This window comes from Centroberyx gerrardi, chromosome 1 (genome assembly GCF_048128805.1).
Source record: "Centroberyx gerrardi isolate f3 chromosome 1, fCenGer3.hap1.cur.20231027, whole genome shotgun sequence".
In the NCBI taxonomy this organism is placed as follows: Eukaryota; Metazoa; Chordata; class Actinopteri; order Beryciformes; family Berycidae; genus Centroberyx; species Centroberyx gerrardi.
The window spans coordinates 32,140,739-32,164,555 of NC_135997.1; the positions used below are offsets into that span (position 1 = coordinate 32,140,739).

Genomic DNA, 23,817 nt, shown 5'->3' on the forward strand with positions numbered 1-23,817 from the left:
GACATGTGTTGTGTCACCCAAACAGAGTGGGAAGTTAATGTGAATTTGTGGTTTCTATTAAGATCACTTCTTTTTTCAACATGGAAAAGTTGCCACATAATATCATGACTAGCTTTCTTTTGAATTTATGCAATTAAAGAGTGACATACCCCTGGTTTCAGTCCTATTATGCTTACCCCACTAGTTTCAATAATGCAATGAAATGGGCATGGACAGCAGTGGATCAATCATGGATCAATATTTTTATGATCTGCAAACAGTGGGAGCCACAGCAATCATTTTAATGTAGTTGGTTCAGAAAATGTTCCCTCATGAAGAGTGCTACTTGACACTTGTTCCTTGTATCTGACTATCTTCGAGAGAGCCTGACCCAAATGGAGCTTGATACATGACTGGTCCTATATGTCATTCTGAACTGCTGGAATTCATTTTAATTTTGCATTGGTATGGAATTTCTGTATAATGTATCAGGCAGCAGATACATCACAAACTGTTCAAACTTACCATAATACACTTTGGAAGGACAGGACTTATTATTTGAACATGTCAAGGGACAGAGATGGAATTTCTTTTTTCCACTTCTTATTGAATAGAATAGAATGGAATACCAGCTTTATTGTGCCCATGGGAAAATTTGGGCTGCAGTGTAATTATTGCTTAATGCTTTCGCAGTTAATGAGTTTGTAACTGCTCAGCTTTCAAAAGTTTTTTTTAAGTTTAGTTCAACATGCTCCTCCACACCCCTCCCTTCATTGTATCTTGCAAAACTTGTTTCTCTCAGAAATGCCCTTGCTGTGGAACTTCCCCTCTTACTCTGCCTGTCAATCACCTGCAACAGAAACACAACCAGGAAGCACACAGAGCGGGAGGGCTGTCACACTCATCACGTCAGTAGGGGGACATATAAGCCGCCTGCTGCGCTCTGTGCCTCATTTGAGAGACAAGTCAGACACATGACAACATCCAACATCCTACGGAGGCATAGAGATACCACTGCACTGCACACAGACCGCTGCAGAGTAAACAACCTACTAATTCATTTGTGAACCAACTCCTGGATCCATTAGTGAGATTACCCAGGACACCATGGTGGACCAGCTAGCGTTTACCCAGGAGAACCGCGAGAGGATCCAGGCGGTTGAGAGTTCGTTCGGCCCGCCGGGGAAGCCCCTGTTCCAGCCGGGCCGGGTTCTGATCGGAGAGGGACGTCTGATAAAGCTGAGCCGTCGCAGGCCGCAGCCCAAGGTCTTCTTCCTCTTCAATGACATACTGGTGTACGGCAGCATCATCCTTCATGGCCGCTGGCACAAGAACCAGCAGATAATCCCTCTAGGTGAGCAACTCATCAGCTGCTGTGGGTGTTAGGGAGGAGAAACAGTATGGATTGTAGGCCTGTTCTAGCACTTCTGGACTGCAGGAGTTTATTTGATTGTTGTCAGGCAATTATTTTGATCAATTTATGGGTTAGGGTTGATGACGGCCCCATTGATGGATACAAATGTTCTCCAAGTATCGTTTTTGAGACATTTGTTCCTGTAGTCTTTCAAATAAATGTTCTAGAGAATTAGGACGCTTCGAATGGCTGTAATCAACCTCTCGGCCATGGCCCAACTTTTCTTGACTGACGAGCTTGTTGACCGTCTACGCATCAGCCAAGTTTCTTTGTTCCTTGTTCCTTTGTTATGTTGTATTAACATGCCATTTTCCCTCCATCTTTCCAGAGGATATCCAGCTGGAGGACTTGGAGGACGGTGTGAGGATGAGTAATCAATGGCTTATACGTACGCCGCGCAAGTCCTTCTACGTGGGGGCCGCCTCGACCGAGGAGAAGCGGGCCTGGATCGAACACATCGAGGACTGCCGCTCCAGGTGGCTGCAGAGCGGCGGCCGCCAGCCCGGGTCCAACTTCGCCGTCACCTGGATCCCGGACCGGGCCTCGGCCATCTGCATGCGCTGCTCTGACAAGTTCACCATGACCCAGCGGCGGCACCACTGCCGACACTGCGGCTTCGTGGTGTGCGGTTCGTGCTCCAAGCAACGAGCGGTGATAGGACACATTGACCCCAAGAAGCCGCTGAGGGTCTGCAGGCTGTGTCACTCGAGTCTTACGCAGGAGGCGGAAACCCAAGAGAGATCTCGTCGGAGGGGGAACAGCGACGGGAAGAACGGCTCAGATGAAGACGACATCGGGGCTCTGGAGGTGGAGGGGTCCAGCGACGACGAGGAGGGAGAGGAGCCGATGGAGGACCATGCTCCCAACAGGTGGCTGGACTCCGAGATGGACTCCTGGTCGCCCTACGTCTACCTGAAACCAGAGCACGAGGCGCCCCATTGAAACAGAATCACATGAAGAAGAGTGCTATGATCAGTCCCACGGCTAATGACTGAGCTTGACCATGTACACTAGGGTTCTGGACTCCTAAATACTTCTCAGTGTTTTCTAACAAATATAGGGTAGGCCTTTGGGGTTTCTATTGCATGGATCCAATGTACCAGGAAACTTGGACACAGAGCTGATGCAGCTATACAGAGGCATTAAAAGGCATTTTGACCCAGGTCAGAACCATGTGGTGGAGAGCATAAGAAAACCCCCAAACAATGGAACACATGCATTAAAGAAAATTATTTGCTATTTACTTATTTATTACTGTGCAGAATTTATCATTACAGAATTGTTTTAATTGTGTGTATTTTATGGAAACACTAATAGTTCCCAAGCATCTTTATTTTCTCAGTAAGTATTTACTCTACAGAAGATCTAGAGTGTATCCACCATTACCCTTTAGCCTCAGTCTGCCATAGTTGTCGTTTATTCGACTTAGGGCTGTCTTATGCATTAAGCGTGAATGTGTCGGTCTTCGTTTACATGAAAAAAAAACTTTTGCACTTCATATTTTGCAATATAATATTTATTGTATAATGAAATACATATTATTGTATGTGTCATATAATGTTTACTTTGTCAAATAGCAATACTGTATATATTTTCTATATCAAAACATCTTCTGATTTGCATTGCTATGAAATGATCTGTGAACAATAAATAAACTTTAAAAACAATGGCAAGAGTTTATGTCATTTGTTATGATTTCAGTGTTATTCTTATTGTGAAGACTATATTCAGAACAAGCTTTCAAGTTGTTTAACTTCACTTGTTCTTTTTGCTATGGAAACTGCATTAACGCCAGCATGAGTTTCAAGTCATCTTAACGTTAGCCAGTGTTCCTTTGTAAACATGGAGCAGTGTTTATCTCAAGTTATTCAGTCTGATGGCTGCTGCAAATATGAGAGACATTTTGGCTTTCTGCATGAACTGGAATTCTTTCCTCAAGCTACTGCTAAACAAAGTCAACAGTCACTGATCTGTAAACATATGAATAAGACTTGCTAAATACTTTCGGTGAGAGTGATGACAGCATGTTTCAATCAAACTGTGTTGTGTTGTTGTGTGGGTGCACCTGTCTTTCTCTTCACCTGTGTGACGAGAAGGCGTGGCAGTGGGGTGTAGGGGTAGGGGTGGGCGGGGCTTGTCGGGAAGGAGGGAAGGTGTGGCAGCTTACATAGTGTTTGATTTGGAGTTTTCCACGTGAACCCTTACTTAGAAAAACATATTCTGGCCAAACCTGTCCTCCAGCGTGTCAACATCACAGTTGGCAGATCCCCAAGCTCACTACCATCATCCTTGATAGGAGGCCTGAGGTCAAAAACTTCCATGAACACTCGCTGAACCTCACACACCTTATACACACCATTCAATCACACATTCAATATCTCTGATACATGGCTGAGGTAACCCCATGGCAAAATGACCCTTCACCGCAAGCAGTAAAAGCAGTGACAATGGCAAATCCTCTCATGTTTTCACCATACATGAGACATTGCTTTGAATATGGCACGAAACTCACAGTGGATCAGTCCGATTTATTCTTGAAACACAGCAATGGGGTAAATCCCATGCTGCCGCCAGTGTGAAACCTGTTTGACTTCTACCTGCTTTCTCACAGGCTGGGATCTGTCGGCATCACTAACTCTGCTATGTGTTTTTTCCACTGAAATTTTCACGCAGTCGACCACACGGAACAAGGAAATGTTTCACCTTTTGTTCCATGTTGAAAAACGACACCTTCGAGCAGGTGTACCGATTGAACTGATTCATTTAAATACATTACATAATGACAACATTGTGAGTGAAAACAAGCACTCTCTGTTATTCCCTGAAGGAAATCTACATAGAAAAACACAGCTTTATGTGAGATTATTTTTCCTAGTATCCCATTGTGAAGCACTTTTAATCATATAGAACAGGAGCTATATGAATACAATTTTACTTACTATTTCTTTCTAACTAATTAGGCTGTGCTGATGTTTGTTGTGGCAGACTAAACCTCATGTAAACTTTATAACTTTACATGGCTGTACTGATCTCAGAGGGAGAATCAGAAGTGTAACATGCACATATCTGGCATGAAGGATGAATTTCATGGCTTCCTGGCTTGCTTTTCCACAGTAGATCACAGGCCAGTACCAGGCTTAGACATGGGAAAAATAAGTATAAAGTAAAAAGTATCTAAGATTTCTAATATGGCTTGGGTTTGATGGTTTTCTTTGATGTCAAATGGAGAAAGACAAATGTGATGTGAAAGAGATGTATTTCTGCATGTATATTTTTGTTTTCCTTTGTTGATGATTTTCGATAGAATTTCTGAAATTAACCATACAACAGCCTAGTCTGACGACACCCAATTCCATTCAATACTTCTCTCAAATCACCACAAACTGTTTTTCATCCTTCCTTGAAAATATACCAAATTTGAGTATTTCGACTTCAACTAACTACTGTGTAATAAAAAAATACCACGTTTACACAATAATTTACAAAAATGGGACACAGAGCAAATAGTAAAATAAAAAACAGAAGTTGGCTATTTTGGAACCAAAAAGCGAGAACGTGTGGCGTGCAGGAGTGCAGGGCAGCTGAGCATGAGACCCTGGGAAAGCCAGCCATTTATTCTAAACCGCTAAGTCTTCGAAAGAACAGGAAGGAAATGAACAGTAACTGCTTATGTGCAACACTCCAAAACATCACCTTGCTTGACATCAACACTGTGGTGTTTTTTGAGAGCGCTATGGTCAGTAAGTTCCTCTTTATGAGAAAGCTCCCTTTTTCTCACCAAATGACGCCCGACTGCATCCTCGCCCCAGCAACAGAGCAGCTGGCTCAGCCCACATAGGCCTAGGTCAAAATGACTTTGGTGGTAACGGCTGTCTGAAACCATTACAAAGCTATGGATTGTCATCTAGAAAATGTATTTGTGATAAATCTGTTTGAACACCTATGACTGCAAGTCTGAGATCATTTTTACATCTCAATAAATGAGTGATTGGTGCAGACCAACAGACATCACAAATGCATACATTTGAAATATGTACTGACTCATATGCAGAGAATGTACAGAAATACATGCAGACCAGTCCGAAGCATAGGAATGCAAAACAAACAAACAAACAAAAACAAAAACGGACAAGGATAGTTTGTATAGATAAATTTGCTACCTTGAAAATTGCAAGTTGACTGAAAAAAATCTGAATTTTTTGTTGTTCTACTGTAGTAAAACTCACTGAGTGAACTGAAGGCAATAGGTTTCAGTCATCAAAAGTCTAGTCTAGTGTTTATTTGTTGAATCCACTTACCGTTTACTCACTTTTTACCGTAAGCGGACAAGGAAGCAGCTCACTCTGCTCCTGTGACTATCCAAACAAGAGGAGCAAGGGGTTTTCAAATGCAATGTGTGCTGGGAAATCATCTAATAAACTGCCAATGTTTCTTATTCAACTGTGACACAGAGCACCAAGACTGAAGGTGCGCTGTAGCTGGGCACCAGACCTTCTCTCACCTGGAGAGGGTTTTATCTTTAGAAAATTGATTTAAGGTTATTCAGTATTTTCCACTGAAAGTCTAAAAGTGGCAAAAGTCAAACTATGATAACTAGAGAGACAGAGAGAGAGCCTGTGTTTGACCTTGCTTTGCCCTCCAAGCACAATATCAGCATTTTCAATATCTTTGCATATGAAATCATGCAAAAAGACACACAGAGATTGGAAGTGGAGATAACTAAATCATAAAGAGAGTGGTGAAGAGACAAGCTACAGCAAGAACTTCAACAAACTCATTCCTTTAGGTGAGATTGTTGCATATAGTTTTCTTTTATAATTCAATGATTTTAGACAGAGGTTGGACCATGTCTGCAATTTCTACAAACCTATTGGGATTTCCTTTTAATCACTCAGATACTTAAAAATTCAGTTTACTCAGTTTTTGCAGATAATGAACAGGCAACAATTCATTTTAACTACAACAGTTTCTCATTGTTATAATCATATAGGCATTGGTTTAAGCAAATCAATATAAAGTAATATACTGTATATAAGCTACTAAGACTTTGCTTATGCATTGTTACTGTTTTAAAAACCAGACAAATTCATGTTGCCAATTTTCCATTTTCTCACTGGAATCAAAAATTTACATGATACTGTAACGTGTTGATTTCCATTTCCAAAGAGCATTAGTGTCAATGTGACATAAAATGATTTGCTTGATTCCTAATAGCTTAGGTTTTGGTGCTAAAATATGTTTTCATTTTATTTATTTTTTAAAATTCGGTAGCAGTGCTATCTGAACTATTATTATTATCAACGTGTGAAGTAGTCATAAGCAGCGCATTTATGGAAATCACTTCACAGCACAGGTATGAAGGGGAGAACTATTCTTATAACGCTACTTTCAGGTCATTGTGTGTGTGTGTGTGCGTGTGTGTGTGCGTGTGTGTGTGTGTGTGTGTGTGTGTGTTTTATTGTGTTTGCATCTAAAATTTCAAATTCCGAGGTAATCCTCCCTAGTGTACATCGCCTCTGCAAGTAACTGATCTCTGTTGAACTGACCTGAATGCATGCCAGAACTGATTCATTCTGTTCCAACCCATTTGCTGTTTCCCACCACAGTGTTGGGCGCTGTCCACCACTGCCTTGGTCACAAGTACTATTTCATCCGTATAAAAAAGAATCGGAAGGACGCCCAGAGCTACTGCAGAGCGAACTACACTGACCTGGCCACTGTGGACAACATGGAGGACATGAACGCACTAGCTAACCTGGTAGAGGGTTTCACTGGACGAGCCTGGATAGGCCTGTACGACGAGACGAAAAACTGGATGTGGTCTCTCTCTGATAAAAGTTACTATAATGCAGAAGAGGAGGAGTTTAGAAACTGGTCACCTGGAGAGCCTAATAATTACCATTCTAAACAACACTGTGTAGTTATGTATGAAAGCGGTAGTCAGGTAGTCAGGTAGTCTGCCGGTCTCTGGCAAATATATTCAATCACCACAGAAAATGACCTGTGCTGATGCTCAGAGGTACTGCAGGGAGTGCTACACAGACCTGGCCAGCATGAGAAACCAGGCTGAAAACCAGGAGATACTGGAACTAAAACCAGAGAATACTAATGTCTGGATCGGCCTGTACAGAGAGCCATGGAGCCTCTGGTCTGGTGGAAGTAACTCATCATTTAAGTACTGGAGGGACACTGAACCCAACAGCAGCGGGGGTGCTTGTGCTGCCATGGTAGGAATATACCATGGCAACTGGGCAGATTGGCACTGCATGACACAATTTGAGTTTGTGTGCTACTACGGTGAGTTGTTTTCAAAGTAGTTCAAAATGTGGCTACTGCATGTCCTGTAAGCGCTGTTAAAAAGTTACCACCTTGTGTCTTTTCGGGTCAAACAGAAGTGAAGAGACAAGTGTTCAAGATGAAGCTGACCTCCTTTGTGGACCCAAATGCTTCCGCTGAGGCGCTTTTACAACAGGTTGGTATCCCACAAATGTCTTTCTGCATTTGAATATGATTGACCGAATCAAAACAGAACATTTGCTGTCGTTACACATTATAATCTGTTTTTGGTGCTCAGATGGAGAGGAAGCTGAGAGAGAGAGAGAGAGGGGTGAACGCAGACATCAAACTGAGCTGGAGGATGACGCGCGATGGAAACGTGTTCCTCAAGCAAGAAGAGAGCGAGAAGAACGACGTTTGACATGGAAGGAAGATTCATATTTTGTCTGTTGTCATCTTATAGGCGCAGTCCTAGATCTTTAGCGTTGTTCACTCATATAGTCAATATTGTTTTATTCAATCATAGCTAGTTGGTTTGGTGTATCCTATATAAGATGCACAATAGAAATATGTCTTCATTTTTCTAACAATCATATTTAACCACATATCACAGATTATGTTGCAGGAGGCATATGTGTCTAAAACTTTTTAATGAAAAAGCATCAACATATTTAGCAATTTATTTATTCACATATTTATCAATACATTTTAAAGGAGTTTTTAAGGGTTTTGACTTGTGTTCTGAAATGGTGGGAAAGACTTATGCATAGGTTACAATGCCAGGAGCTAGACATTTCTTTTGAGAAATACAAATGATATTGTAGATATAACTGTGTGATGTCATTTTTCATATTTTGACAGGAATTCAAAGTTTGCATGGTCTTGTAGTTGTTGAGCAAGTTTCACCTCCCTTTTCCCCCTTTGAAGTTGCCTGGGCGTCAGTTGAAATAAAGAATGATTTTCTTAATTCCTGGTGTTGGAGATAAAGTTCTTAGCATCCAGCAGTATATATTCATTTTTTTATTTCATGTATTTATTAGAAATAGAGCTACTTTCGAAATAATATAAAAGCTGATAGACATCAGGCAGATTAAATGAATTTACACATTTTAAGGATTTTTGTAAATGCATGATAAATGCATTGACATACTGACACGCATTTCTAGCATTCGGCATTCTGAGTGCAAAAAATTTGTTCAGTACTAAGTGTGTTGTTTCAAATGAGAATAAAATAGATCCTAGAATGATCCTAGCACACCAGCATCTATGTCCTTGTCCTGGATTATTATGTTTGCCTATATTTTGCATGAATAAAATGAGAGGAGTAATGGCCTTTTAATCCTGAGAACTCACCCATGTGGACATGACAAAATATATTCTGTATAACTTTACTTCCTTATATCCTACGTATGTGTTTTGTGAAACAAGAGTCCACATATTATTTTGGAAGTCAACCTGTCGGTCTTCGATGATACAAAGACACAGAAATGTCCTCAGATGTATTTTTTGTTGTCCTAAAAACTTATGTAACGTTCTCCGTCGTTTGCCAATAAAAGCTCTTTGCTCACTCCAGGAAGAGCAGTCTCTGTGCTGTGAAGTGCTCTAAACCAGACATTATATTTAGATATTATGTTGACTCATACACTAAAAGACAAGGGGTCAAGACTAAGTTTCTTGAGAAGAGGCTGGACCACCAGAAATACGCCGCTCTTGCATCCTTTACCGCTTTGATACTTAAACATTGAGCCCATTATATTGTAAGACACTTGTTGATTATTAGTCTACTGTTTGGCTTTCTAAGTTCTCTTTATTGCTTTCATTTTGGTTCTTTATTTTAGATAGAGAGAAAGAGTGAGTCTGTGAAGAAAGTGAAGAACATGCATAAATGAAGTTAATCACCGACGAGGAAGAATACGGGGAGCTGCTGCTATATGACCCTTAGCATTGCTTCAAATACAGCCTATTTCCACATACATATACTGTAGAAATACACTTCTGGCGTCAACACCCCCTGCTGTGACTTCCACATGAACTTCCACTATGTGTCCGTTCCATTTCTGGTGTAAACCAGAGGAAGGTAGAACATTAAAAACAAGTCAGATACACACATTACATTTCTTTGAGCACTTCCAGATCTCTCCACGTAGGAATAAGCCTCAGTATCTAGGATCATAGTGGTAAGGTGAGAGGCAAGGTGATCAAAGAACAGCACTCCAAATCTACACTAACTGTACAAATTATTAGGGACACTAACTCTTTTCATAATGTACACTGGTGAAGTGAATCCAGGTAAAAGCCATTATCCCTTACTAAATCTATATCAATCACAAAGGAGGAGATGGAGATAAAGAGAAGCAGACCAGTTCGATAAGAATTTTGGTTTGAGACAACTCAGATGTGGATTGGGGGAAAAGGGGCTGCAACTCAATATCAAGAGGATGTCCCTAATATTAGGTACATTCAGTGTACAATTGTTTACAAATATGAGCCATGCCCCAGTTTCTATGCTACAGTTAGTTTGCAGAATGCAGAAATGATGAGCATCACAAATTCAGGGGAAACATGACTTTCTGCGCAACTACAGGAAACATGGTAGAAATGTCATCACGTAGACACTATTCACCTGAAAACACACTGCTGACTGACACACACAGGGTTTCAGAGTCAGCAGCAGGTCTTGCGTGCGATCTGGCAAACAAGCTGCCAACTCTCGGAAATGGTGCTACCCCGCTGCCATGTGGGGATTTCATCTGCCAAGGGGTTTGCCAGTGTTTTGTCATAGGCTCTTACCACTGCCATCTCTGAGAACTGGCATTCCAATCGATGGTTATTCCGATCAGTCTAGTAATTTAATTTCCTTCCAGAGCCAATGGACCCATTTCACAGCTGCCATTTCAATGTGTCATAGTAGAATAAACACAGATATAACTAATAATATTAATGATGGTTCCATTCCACTTGGGAGTTCCAGTGCCAAGGCCCTGGTATTGTGCATGCTGCCTTTATGCTCTCAGTGAACTAATTATGCCTAACTTCCAGTAACAATTAAATCAGTCAAAGAAGGAGCAATAGCTTCACAATTTTAATTTCATTTCCAATTCATAAACAGAGGTATATCAAAAACACCCCAATACAGCGTGTGGGGATGATGAGACAGGACACGCTCTTGTCCAGAAGGGCTTATTCTCCAGGGACAGTATCTTCCAGGATAAAAAAGTAGAGAGCTGAGGGTGACGATGACATTTGTCTGCCATACAAGACAGAGCGGAGAGTATTAGGGCTAAAGTCACTATGAACTCACTATGGAGTAACATAGACACAGATTTTTCATTAAGATAGAAATTCAGTTAATTTTATGAGGACTGTAGGCCTTGTCAGCTGCTGAATTTCAAATAGTCTTGAAAGGGAAAACATCCACACATTTTAGGCACTTCAGACTCAAGCAAACTAACTTAAGTGCATAAAAAAGAGTTCAAGTTGTATTTGACCCAGGTTGTGTTTGGCATACCAACCCAACATAAGCAGCCCATGTGCAACTGTCAGTCTCATTGTAAATCCATGTTGAGAAGTGGACACATTCAGGACAGATGGTGAAGAAGACGTATATCTGTATCGATGTATTTGTTCCCATAAAAAAAAACCTCCCCTCAGTCTCCAAAACGCACCTCTGCCCTCAGCTCTTTGGCGACGTAGCTTAGCAATGCAGCAGTGACCTGCTGCTGAAGCGTGGCGTTGCCCATCACCAGGGCGACGAGCTGGGCCACGTCGGTCCAGTCCAGGTTGCCAAGGATGGCCACGATGTTAGTGTACAGCTTCTGCTGCTGGGCAGGCGGCAGCTCCATCAGGATCTGAGGCAGAGGCTTGAACTGGCCGCTGGTCAGCCAGCTGCCCAGCAGACCACCCACCGCTCCGCCTGGTAGAGAGACAGAGCGTGTCAGTATTTAGCGATTGTATGTGACCAGCATGTAAAGTGCCTGCATCAGATATGACTTAAGGGAAAGGAAATGGTGCCACCTTGTGCTATAAATTAGGAAATACAGATCTAATTCGCCTTCCAAATTCACTTTGGCATGTTTTGATTTGATGTAGCCTACTTTATTCACACCCCAAGGAGGAAAATTCTGTTGGGGTGCAGGGTCTGCCAGCTAGTGCAGCGCCCCGCAGCAGGTGAGAATTAACTATCTTGCCATCAAACCCAGGCCTTCCGGTTGACGCCCTGATCAGGCAGTTGTAACGTGAACTTTTGAATTCCATAGGTTAAGTATCAACAGGGTTTTTGTCGAAGGTCTGATTCCTGTAGAACACAGGTGTTGGAGACGCACACCCAAAAACTTTAGGTAAGGCTGACTTTGTGAAGAAGGCATCAGATAAAAAACATGGAGAAGTTGCACACTATTATGCTGCCATATTTTAATAAAGTTGTGACATGATAAAATATGGGAGCATAATAGAATGCAACTGAAGGTCTGATTCTTACTGATGGCAAACAGTAACCCAAATCAATAATATACTTATTGTATGTCGCTTTGGACAAAAGCGTCTGCTAAATGACGTAATGTAATGTAATGCACAATGATGAAAAGAAAATGGTGTCATCAAGATAAGCCAAATCTGCCTCACATCAGCCACAGAAACATATAAAGTATCACTACTGTATATCTGAATACCAAAAATCAAAAGAAAAATCAAATAGAAAAATGTCAAGTAAAAGAACATAACAATAATCAATACCATGAATATTGCAAAAATGTTAACAAGAATGCAAATTACAACCTAACAAACATCAAAATTCATAAAAACACATAAGTCATACTAAATCTTCTAAGAAAATGAAAGAAGGATAAGAAAATAGAAAAGATAAAGAACAAAGTCTTTGATCAGTCTCATGCTACCAAACTCTGCAAACTTCAGGAGTTCTTTATACAGTAAAACCACAACACCTACTGTACGTGACTAAAGACCATGTACGCCTCGCTCTGTCTGCCGGAAGCTTAACCTCTCTGCTCGCATCACTCTCAGTAGAGCCCTCAGTGAGACATTCATTCTCAGAAACTCTGTACATTGAATGTCTGGCCTCGTGCATGAACTCATTAATCATCCTCAGTCCTGCAACTAACCCCTAAGACGAAAGGTTCTTTCTTGATATGCTACACTCCCAACGACGGCAACGCGGTCACCTGTGGCTGATTATTTTAGTTCAAGCCAGTCAACAAGAAACCACATGGGTGCTTGGTGCGAACCGGTCTTATGATCATGTCTGTGTTGATATGATGCACATATAGCTGGTCACCAACAGGACTTAAAGCAATATTCCGCTTAGTTTTAACATGGGGGTTATTCGGCACCTGACCACCATGAAAACCAGAATAGAAACTAGTCACCAAGATCGGATGCAGCTGGACAAGTTTGTAGCGTTCGGATTTTCACTTCCCATTCATTTCAATGAGCCACGAAAATAAACTGAAAACTGACATTTAACACGTTAGTGAACAGATTCAACAACAGATCCTCCTACTGTGATTTTCAATTAACTGTGGGTCCAACGTTTAGAACATAATTTTGCCAAATAGATTGTTATTCATAGAAAACAACATAGCAGAGGGATCCCATTTAGGAGAGATAGTTCCTGTTTGGGAGACCGGATCTACTTTTATTTTTAAATACTCATTTTAGTGTAAACCAAGAATAGAAATGCAAAATGATGAAGGACCCAGGACTGCTTTATTGTCCTAAAAGCAGGATCTGTTGTTGAATCTGTTAACGTCAACGTGTTAAATGTCAGTTTTCAGGCTATTCTCGTGGCCTCATTCAAATGAATGGGAAGTAAAAATCCGAACACTACAAACTCGTCCAGCTGCATCTGATCTGATTGGTGAGTTGTTTATATTATGCTTTTCATGGCGAATAACCCCCATGTTCAAACTAGTGGAATATTGCTTTAAAGGATCTATGTGTAATTTCTGGTCGTTCAGTGCTGTCATGACAACAACACTCTGCCCTCTGGTGACCATCATCAACATGGTGGCGCCGGTTGGACTGTTTCAGAATCAACAACAATGAATGTTATTCAATGTCATGTTTTACTGAGTTAGCACATTCTTTTTGTTGGTTCGATGGATGCTTGCTGTGATTATGATACTGACATTACCACGATTCCTGTTGTCTGTGGATTTTTGGTAAGGAGTTGCTATTTTGTGTGTACAGTAACTCCAATTCCCCAGCGCAAAAATGGTCTGGTCTGTTAAAATTCAAGCTGTTTGGAGGATTATATAGATGCCAAATTTACCGCAACATCCTACCGATTAGTAATAAAGTCTCAAATTATATTTTCCAATGTGTGTTTTTTGCCAATAAGTAAGGCAAAAACAAATTGCCAGATTTTTGAACGGACCTTGGCGTGGCAGGAGGGCCCAATGCAGAAATCTCTGCAGCGTGTGCGCCGTGGCTGTTCACTTTGTTTCACTCACTACCAGTCGGGAACCTCTGATGCTGATATTAACTAGTCATATTATGCTTCAGTAAGCCAGAATTTAATCTGGTCACAACACTTACCAACAGCGATTCCCGGAGGCCCGCCGAGCAGCCCGCCTAGAAAGGCAGTCCCTCCTGCCACCACCGCTCCTTTGGTCGAGTTCTTCACTGCAACCTTCATCTGCTCGTGTGCCGATATGTCACAGCACAGACGCATGACATCATCCATCCGTGGGGGCATCCCTGCATCAAGGCGCTGACGAGGCAGGGCAGTAGACAGTCAACTCAGCTGTGGTGTCTTTTCCAAAGTAAACAAGACAGAACCCTTAAGCCTAGGTCAGACTACAATGAATGACCGGACCTGAGTAAACATTTGCCATCCAGTGGGGAAGCTGTTGACGAGAGATCACACACTACCCAACTTTGTCATTCAAAAACATTTTCCCATTCATCCACAACAGCAAAATAGGTGTTATACTGTTTCTTGCTTCATGGTAGAGAGAAGCTACAGTTTACATTTACATTACAATATTCGAAGTGACATTATCACAAGGGTAACATTGGTGAAGAATTTTATATGAGACTTCATTCACTTAATTTGTAATTGCATAGTTATGTGGATTGATCCAGGCATGTTGCCATTTTATACTATTTAATATGGCATTTCTTCTCCAAATAAAATTGTATAGCAACTTATCAAGCAAGTGGAGTTGGGAATCTACTGATGCAAACTATGTGGCCCTTGTTAAAAGCGACGTCTCTTCCACTTCATTCTCTTTTCCTCCTGCCCCTTGAGCTAAACTCCCATTCCATATATCAGACCAAATTTGGGCCTTTATCAAATATTGGATGAAGGCCAGTCAGTGTCTTTCACTGCTGTCATGATGGGAAATTCCCCCCTGACCACAGTTGCATAACAACAGTCTAAAACCTGCAAATAAAACTTTACTGTCTCTGTGCAGTTAGTTTCAGTTTTTCTTTCAGCTTCAACTTTCTGCCTGCAAAAACCCATGGTCAAACCCTAAGCGAGAGTAGGCTACTTGTATTGAAAAATGATTGTGTCACTTCAAACATGACATATGACCAGCATGGCTGACCGGTTAGTGGACTGTCATTCTATCAGACAGACAGTATAGTAACTTTAGGGTCTAATTTAGGTCAAGTCTGCCATCACCTGGCTGTGTATGTGTATTTTTTCATGCATACACAATAGCTTAAATACTAAAAGTGAAAGGATGATAGCCTTGGTTGCACAACCATAGCCTAGATTTGTGGAAGAGTTCAAACTGAATGTTGAGGTTTTTTTTGCTTTCAGAAAAATGTCTCACTAGACCTGTAGTAGGCCTAATATCCTAATTTTTAGATGCAAATTTACAGCAGGAATTTAAAATTGTATTCAGCTATAGCTCAAAAATTACACCACAGAAAATCATATGATGTAAAAAGACACATGAAAGTACGTTAAGATGAACAGAAACTCACTATCGAATACCACAGACACAATTAGCCCTGATATGTTCCGTTTTCTCGTATGGCGAGACCATCACGCTGAACTCCTGCAAAACTCCGGATATTTAATGCTGCATTGTTTATCGGCAAACGTACACATATAACGTAGAACATAACTTGAGACCTATAAACCGTAAAGCAACACTTACTTCTATTAAATTTCAACTTTCAGATCTGGTCCCGGTTATCTCCTTTCACCAAACACTGCCGCAGAGTAGCACTGTCACAGGATTGTGCAGGGTATGTAGTTTCTTTTTCACCTGTGCACGTGTCAAAAAGAAACCACAAAGCCCTGTACAGCCCAGTAACAGTGCTAGGAAGGGGGCGGTGTGAAACTATTCTAAAAGTTAAGGCTGCATTGAGAGCGGCTGCTATTATGCCTAATAATAACAAAGGCCAGATTAAATTGGCAGACTTTTGAATGGAGTTTGGCGTGACGTTCGACTGCTTTACAAGAAGGGAGGATAGCAAACAAAGGTCACTATAAACTCACTACTGAGTCCCTCGAGAGAAAGTTACAGTGTTTTTTCGTTATGATACACTCAATGCAATGAAGACAGAAGAGCTTGTCCGCGCTGCATGGTCACATCTTGACGCCATTTCCAAGTTTCGCCAGTGTTTCTTTCATAAAATTGCCTACCAAACTAATAAATATATCATAAAGCCTAGTACGCACCTTATGGGCTAATATGGGATAATTTCGTTGTCTGGCTAAACGATGGTAAGCAAAAACAGCTGTCACCAGCCTTCCCTCGATATTTATGTTGCAATTGTTACAATGTTGATATAACGCAGACATATTTCCTTACCCTCAGTCCTTAAGTGAATGTGGGATAAATTTAGTTCCCTTTCCACTCATCAACTTCGCTTCTCTAGAAAGTTAGGACTGTCCGCAATGAATGATGGGATCGACTGTACTTCCTGCTCAATCAGAGAGTATCTAGCAGCAGACGAAGCAAGATGTTTCACTCCTTTTTTCAAAATGTATTTCAATTTGTAATAACATTACTAAAATATCAATATTGCAATCATTCAATCATAAAAAAGGCTAGAAATTCACAATGTGTTAGCAAATATGGAGTATCTGCTTTCCTAATAATACATTTCAGGTAATCAAAATAGTCTAACTGAAAAAAATGTCTGTCTTGAAAATGTACAAGTACAACTTCACATCACTCTATATTCATTTGATGAATGTGTGATTTTCCAAACAACAAAAATAGGTTAATAGTGTACATTTTACCTCTCCTAAAATTATCTTCAAGTGTAACAGTAGGCCTACACCAGATATACGGAGACATATTTCGGCTACATGAAGTTTCCCAGTCAAAAACATCATTCCAACATCAATCATTCCAACATGCACATGTGTAAAGATATTCCAAAAACGACTGTTTCCCTGTCAAGGTTAGCCTACAAAACGAGCAATTATAATAAAATTTATTTTGAATCTCCCTCACAGCATGACATAATTTTGTATGATAGAACTAGTTCTTTGGTTTTATTGTTGCAATCACGATTAAAGACAAATATCCTTTGCAAGCAAAGGGAACACTGACATCAACACATATTTTGAAGAGGGGATTGATTTTTTTGTCAAACAATTTCCTGGCCATTTTATTGTAACATTTATCATCGATCAGGTCTCTGTTGAATTGTAATGGGTTCTGTCTCACATGAAATATCTCTGGTTAGACTGTATGCTTTAGCATAGACCGCAGTAAGTTATAGGCATCTCAGACTAGTAGTGCACTTCCTTTTAGCTGGGATGTCTCACAGTCGGTTCATTATCTTTTATTCTACCCGATGCTTATTTGATTTAGAGAAACAGCATGGTATTTAAGATCTTAATAGGTCACTCATAATGTCGTGAGACGTGTCCTAGATACGTCTTGAAATTAGTTAAAAAAACAAAAAAAAATGTTTAGCAGGTGCTCATATTTCTAGCGTGCGTAGTAGTGTTTGGAGTAGGAGGTGAACTATCTTGATAGTCGAATGGTTCTCTGATGTGAAATTTGGCCTCAAGTTCGCCACTTTGTTTTACTTTGTTGCCATATCATTCGCTCATTAAGATACTTTGTTCCTGCTTGTATCCAAACATGGAACGAGTCATAAACGGTGCACAAAAATGCAGAAGTGCTCTATACTGCACACGCTTGATTTATAAGGCATGCAAGTCTATAGCCTAGATAGGCTATAGCGGAGAAGTCAGACATAAACTTTTTATTTTTTTAAATATATGTTTTTGTATTCCGACTATGGTTACAACATTTGTCTTCTGTCACATATTTTGTCATGCTTGAGAAACAAATGCATGTTTGTCCATTAAAACCCACTTGTCACTAAAATGCTAACTGGCTATTCACGACTATCCTGTCATATCCCGACATAAGCATATATTTCGCCACGCTGATTTTGGAGTCTCATGTACTTAGTATAAAAAACGCGCACAACAACTTTTTGGCGTTTTCAAAATGTGACTCTCTTTCTGGTACCGGGTGCTAACGTTAGCTTGTTAGCTATCGTGTGTGACAAGAATCAAGTCACTTTTTTATGCTCTTGCAGTTGCCTGACAACAGAAGCAGAATGATATGTCCTGTGCTTCATTTAATAACTGGCCACAGACTGATATTCGGTGGACTTCTAACCATTACTGGCAGTAGTGAGAAGCCTCTCCTGTACGCTACTGTCCCCTCGGTTCCGGGTTGGAATTCCAGCCCGTCATGACGCAGTAAGTGACGCACACACGCCCCGCCTCATTTGGTAGGATTTGGTGACGTCTCGGGACTGGGGGGGTGGGAAGGACTCCGACTGATAAACAAGTTTGAGATCAAAACAAATCCATGAAGAACAGAAACATAGCCGGACCCAATTTGTGAAACGGTCACACCCGAGGGAAAAAGAAGACATTTCTGTTCGGTCAGGTAAGGTAAAATCTAAACCTCTATTCGCCAAACATTGTGCGATAATGGCTTGGCCTTTTGTGAGCCTTGAATTTCCTCTCTGCCTATTGTTCTCTGTAATTTTCAGTCTCACTGCCAGGCAGCCTAGGATAGCGTATACTTTGAATAGAATGTCAAAGTTATCACAGCAAGTCTGCATTTTCCACTTGGAAAGACTCATACGGGTATAAGGAATGCAGTAGGCTATTACAGCAACATCAATCTTCTATACCATAGGCTACCATCTGAAGCCCAGCTCTAATGCTCTTTAAATGCATGATCATATACTGTGGTGTTGACGCCTATAGGGTTTGTTGCAACAGACTCGATGACTGGACTGTACAGCGTGTCCGTGTTGGCAGGGAGGCTGTTTTGACATTAGATTTCAGACACCGACAAGCACAGGAAGGCATCCAGACACTTAAAAAAAACAAAACACTGGTCTATTTATGGATCCCCTTTGTTTGTCTTAACATAAACAAATAAATAAATAAGAATAAGATTCATGTTACTACTACTACTACTACTAATGATAATAATAATGAAATATTAAATAAATAAATAATTAGGAAATTACATTAACTTCAGAATATATTTCCACACGTTTCAAAAATTACAAAAATTGAGCAAAAAGTGTATTCATACATGCAAGTGACATTCATTTGAAATATATTTTAAGCAGGCAAAATACTGTATGGAATATACTTAGAGATATACTGTATGTTGTCAACAAAACTGTTGTGAAGAATACCATCAAGGTGTAGGCCTATATGTGTTTTTGTTTTTTCCCCAGTATGGTATGTAATGAGTCACAGCTGACATGTTGGTTGTGTTTTGATGAAACTTAACAGGCGGGGTTTCAGGATCAGCTGATGCAAGGATTTTATTCTGTATGATGCCTTCACTTACAAGTTGTAATCATGGCTGAGGTATAATGAGGTGGATATAGAGGTTTGGTTTGGATGAGTATGGCAGGGTCATCAGAGGGTTAGGGTTAATGTCTCTTGAATATGAGCAGGGCTATGATCAGTTGTTACCATGACAGTATGATTGACTCACAAACAAACATGGAGTCCTGAAGCATAAATTTAACTTGATACTAGAGCAAGAGTTACAAGGCTTCTTTGCCAGCTGGAGCTTTCCAGTGAGGAATGCTGTGTATGCCGTCGTGTACGTCCCTCGCCTGGATATGGTCATCAACTTGGGACAAAAGGTCAGTCAGCTGCAGTCTGGGGTCACTGCCACTTCATCCAGCTGGAGGTTGTTTGCCTTCTCTGAGGTGGTAACCTGAACCGGTTTCATAGATTATATAATATTACTGTTATCAGTGTAATTTCAGCCTCTTGTATGACCCCGGTCCCTTCGCTTTTGGAGTGCTAGATTGACCCCAGATCACTCTGTCCGGTAACAACTTACTCTATTTCAGTTTCTCAGCTGACGTGATGGAAGCAGCGGACCGTGTGTTGACACTGAGAGCTAAATGCTGACATGACATGGGCCACTTGGAGGGATGTGTGCCAAGGGGCAAAGTGTTCGGTTGGAGGCAGGTCTTAGAGGTGGCAGGGACGGCCTCAAGGGGGAGCCGTGTGCGCTGTTACCATCTGTAGAGTCGAAAACACAAGCAGGGATGGAGGCGTTGGGACAGCTGACAGTGCGGTCTATATGTGGCAGAGTCATTGGGCGTTCTGTTGCCAAAAGAGAAGGTTAGCATTAGGGTTCGGCCAGTGTGGGCTTTTGAAGGCAGATACTGATTATTTTGACACTGAAGTCATTTTTCCATTTTCATGGCAAAGATTTATTCAGTATTTCTGCAGAAGTGTATTCTTGTCAGGATGGAAAAGCCTCTGAAACAGCATTTACACCATCCCAGGACTCTAAAACTCTCCTTTGAAACCCAGACTAATGACATTTTTTAGGGTTAGCGACTCACCACACCTATTCAATGGATACCCATGGGGAAATTAGCAGCAAAAGTAATATAATTCAGCAGTGGAAAAAATGTTAAATAGAATATAAACATCAAAATAGAATGTATAATAAGCTATAAAAATTTATTAGAAATAATAAAAAACAATGAAACAATGAAGCAATAAAATGTAATATAAACAGTAGTGGGGTTAAACCAACATATGTAGCTGACAGTTTCAACACGTTAACTAGACTGTGTGAGTGGGAAATAATGGGAAAGAGTATGAATTACTTGCATATATAGATTTACTTTGTTTTTACAACAATTGCTTAGTTGTTAAGTACTGTCTCACAATATTAATTCCCCCTTCCATCCAGTCAAACTGAACTGACCCCACCCCCTGCTACTCCACAATCTATTTCTTCACACGACCCGCTCTTGTTGTTTTCAGATTGCACTAGAGGTGAAAAAATGATTGGAAAGATCCTTTCTCAACTGCTCGGGAACACCGAGGCGGCAGATGACACTTACGAGGAGCTGATGGAGTTTGAGGAAGGAGGATGGGTCATTGTTAATCTCCCAGGTGAGAAATAACCTCCAAGAGGCAAACCGAAATGCTATTCACATCTATAAAGTCAATGAAAATGACCAATAATTAATTACTAGCAATAGCAATGAGGTATGAATAGGCTTATAAATAGCTGACCATGTTGACCACTGCAGTTTTTGATGTTTGAAATGGAGTAACATTGATGGATATTGTTAAAAAAAAAAAAAAGGTCAGGTACAGCTTATACTGGGATGAAAAGACCATACTGAACTGGTTGTACTGGGATGTTCCTCTCACAGACAACGGGCCACTGTCGGCTCCTGAGGCGGATCCCCTGGAGAACCTGCTGATTGAGCATCCCAGCATGTCTGTCTACCAGATGAGACGCAGGCTGAGCGGAGAGGAAGAGGAGGAGGAGGAGGAGGAGGAGGAGGAGCTGGGTTCTGAAGATGAAGATGAGGAGGACTCTCCAAGGTTAGTTTGCAGTTAGTTTGTTTTACTATAATTGTGAGGATCTGACCCTAAACCTTCCCATACCTATTTTTAAGGTATGGGAACAGTTAGCTTAGCTCAATTGCTGCAAGTCTACGGGATCAAGTAGCAACTCCTCTCAAAAGTAGGGAATTAAACCTACTCAGTGTATTCCAGCTCACAATAATAACTCTGAAACACACTGGTCTTCCTCAAAATCCAACTTAATTAGCCTATGGTCATTTTCGATGGCTACGTGGCTAGCTAGCTCCTGAAAGTTTACAAAACTGTGGTCTTGCGAGAAGAGGTAATGCTACGTTCAAGACAACTGGGAAACTTCCCACCTGGAATGTCCTACTTCCCACCTCAGAACATTGAAGTGGTTGAGGTGGGAACCCTGGAAGTATTATATTGGTGGGAACCTGAGGCCAGAGAATAGTCCCAAGTTTCCAACTAGGAATTGTGAGTTGAAGGGCCGTTCAAATGTATTTTTCCTATTCGGAAGTAGGACGTTTCCCAGTTCCCAGTCGTCTTGAATATACCATAAAGGAAGTCCGGCCAGGACTGAGAAAGTTGAAAGAAGAAGTTGATATAATCTGATATAAGAAGTTGATATAATCTGAGTAGTAGTTCTGAGTAGATAGTTTGTCTGACTCTGGGTAAGTAGGAAACCAAAAACCAAACTATGCCTTTAACTCTAAACTCAAGTCCTAACCCTAAACTAGCCCCTTGTGGTAGTGAGGACCGTCCAAAATGACACCACTTCACGAAAATATATATCCTCACTTCAAAGGTCTAGGACTCGAATTGGTTATGACAAGGATAGAAGTCCAAGTACACTCACACAGAGCTCAATCTCTCCCTCTAATCATATTCTATTTCTTCTGATATGTCATCTCATTGTGTCTGTCCAGGCCGGTGGCGGTGAGGCAGCACATCTCCTGGCGCCTGGCGGCCTGGGGAATCCCTCTGCCCTGCAATGTCCAACTGCTGGCCGTCCAGCGGGCGAGGACCCAGGCTGAGCGCAAGAAGCTGAGCCGCAGCGCCCTCCACAGGCAGAACCTGGCCAAGACGCGCTTCTCCCCCGCAGAGAAACGCTACGGCCACTTCAAGCAGCCCTGCCAGCGCCTCTACAACTACTAAGCAGGACGGATGACTCTGCTTGTGAGGGCGCGTTCCAGGTTGCCTCCATAGTAGCCCAGTGTGCTGCACTTTGACCTCGAGAGGGTGAATCACTTAGGCTTTCCTGCATTGTTTATGTTCTATATCAGTGCATTTGAAAGCATATTGAATAACCAAATTGCATTTCAAGGCAGATTGGATATTGAAGTTTCACCTCACAAACTTTCTTCTGCATTGCAAGAGAGTAACTAGTGTGCATCTAGCTTCTGAGATTCACCACTTCCTCTGTGTATCAAATGGGTCGAACATCATCAACCAATTGAACCACAGCAACATGAGTTTTCATTATGTGCAGCCTGGCTTTAATGTAGGCAACCTGCAATGTAACCCCCACTCTGTCTGAAACCACTGAGAACGACCCTTGATCTCCTGACATCGTGAATGAAACAGTCGGCCCCTCAGGTTTGATAAGCACGAGCAACACGGTTGCTATCAAGTAAAAGCCTTTGTACAGTATCAGAGGAGAACAATTGAGCTGTTTGAGTTGTTGAGATTCAGTACTGTAGCTGTAAGTAAAGGTAGGGCTAGGAATTTGGAAGTGTGTGAAAGGTGTTGTTACTGTTACAGTGTGTGACACTGATCAAAATTTGGAAAAAATAGCATACTTTGTTCTAAATGAGGATGCATTTGGTTTATGGCACATTTTGATAGGATGTCTCTCAGTTGTATTCAGTATGTTTTATATGGTGTGCCTTAGATTTAGACGTCATCGTGACTAGTGTTTTAAAAGCTAATTTCTTACCGAGTTGACCTGTACAGTCACCAAGCCATGTGAAAACACAACTATATTCTATGAATTACTGTCGTTTCCTAAGAAAATTGTTCCTTTCGTTTGAAATGGATTCTGCATAAGGAATGATTACAAAACCACTGTTAATGTTTTGTATTGAGTCTATATCATTTTATACTTTGCAGTGGGGTACTCGCTTTTTCGTTACACAAATTGTTCATTTTAGAGACATGCTTGTAAATACATTGGATTACTATGTTTTTGTATTTGTGTGTATTTATAAAATGTACAAAAAAATTGCAAATAAATCTTGTTTTGTTAAGTTGGTGGCTGTATGTATTTTATTCGGTAGTACAATTATATAGCTTAGGCAGTTTTAATATG

The 23,817-nt window shown here is 41.0% G+C and overlaps 4 protein-coding genes across 6 annotated transcripts in view; 3 read left to right on the plus strand and 1 right to left on the minus strand.

Moving 5' to 3' along the window:
* The first annotated feature begins 938 nt into the window (after nt 1-938).
* On the plus strand, nt 939-3,060 carry plekhf1 (pleckstrin homology domain containing, family F (with FYVE domain) member 1). The gene is made up of 2 exons (XM_071910803.2): nt 939-1,333; nt 1,722-3,060. The coding sequence occupies exons 1-2, from the start codon at nt 1,087-1,089 to the stop codon at nt 2,333-2,335; spliced, it is 861 nt and encodes a 286-aa protein (XP_071766904.1). The 5' UTR covers nt 939-1,086; the 3' UTR covers nt 2,336-3,060.
* Nucleotides 3,061-6,675: 3,615 nt separating this feature from the next.
* LOC139920726 (L-selectin-like) lies at nt 6,676-8,540 on the plus strand. Its single transcript, XM_071910793.2, has 5 exons — nt 6,676-6,785; nt 7,000-7,337; nt 7,387-7,690; nt 7,786-7,865; nt 7,968-8,540. The coding sequence occupies exons 1-5, from the start codon at nt 6,749-6,751 to the stop codon at nt 8,088-8,090; spliced, it is 882 nt and encodes a 293-aa protein (XP_071766894.2). The 5' UTR covers nt 6,676-6,748; the 3' UTR covers nt 8,091-8,540.
* A 2,192-nt stretch (nt 8,541-10,732) lies between these two features.
* LOC139920735 (protein C19orf12 homolog) overlaps nt 10,733-23,817 on the minus strand; it is a 252,531-nt gene continuing 239,446 nt past the window's right edge. Inside the window, exons 1-3 of one of the 3 annotated variants that reach the window (XM_078283186.1) lie at nt 16,459-16,547; nt 14,222-14,438; nt 10,733-11,582 (exon numbers count right to left, since the gene is read on the minus strand). In XM_078283186.1, the coding sequence (XP_078139312.1) occupies nt 11,317-11,582; nt 14,222-14,381 (426 nt within the window). In that variant the 5' untranslated portion in view covers nt 14,382-14,438; nt 16,459-16,547 and the 3' untranslated portion in view covers nt 10,733-11,316. Of the gene's footprint in view, nt 11,583-14,221; nt 14,439-15,798; nt 16,143-16,458; nt 16,548-23,817 lie in introns of those variants that run through there. The other 2 variants (XM_078283188.1, XM_078283191.1) reach the window with 2 other exon arrangements.
* On the plus strand, nt 18,448-23,755 carry LOC139920741 (tumor protein p53-inducible nuclear protein 2). The gene is made up of 4 exons (XM_071910811.2): nt 18,448-18,573; nt 20,952-21,083; nt 21,350-21,524; nt 22,436-23,755. The coding sequence occupies exons 2-4, from the start codon at nt 20,972-20,974 to the stop codon at nt 22,662-22,664; spliced, it is 516 nt and encodes a 171-aa protein (XP_071766912.2). The 5' UTR covers nt 18,448-18,573; nt 20,952-20,971; the 3' UTR covers nt 22,665-23,755.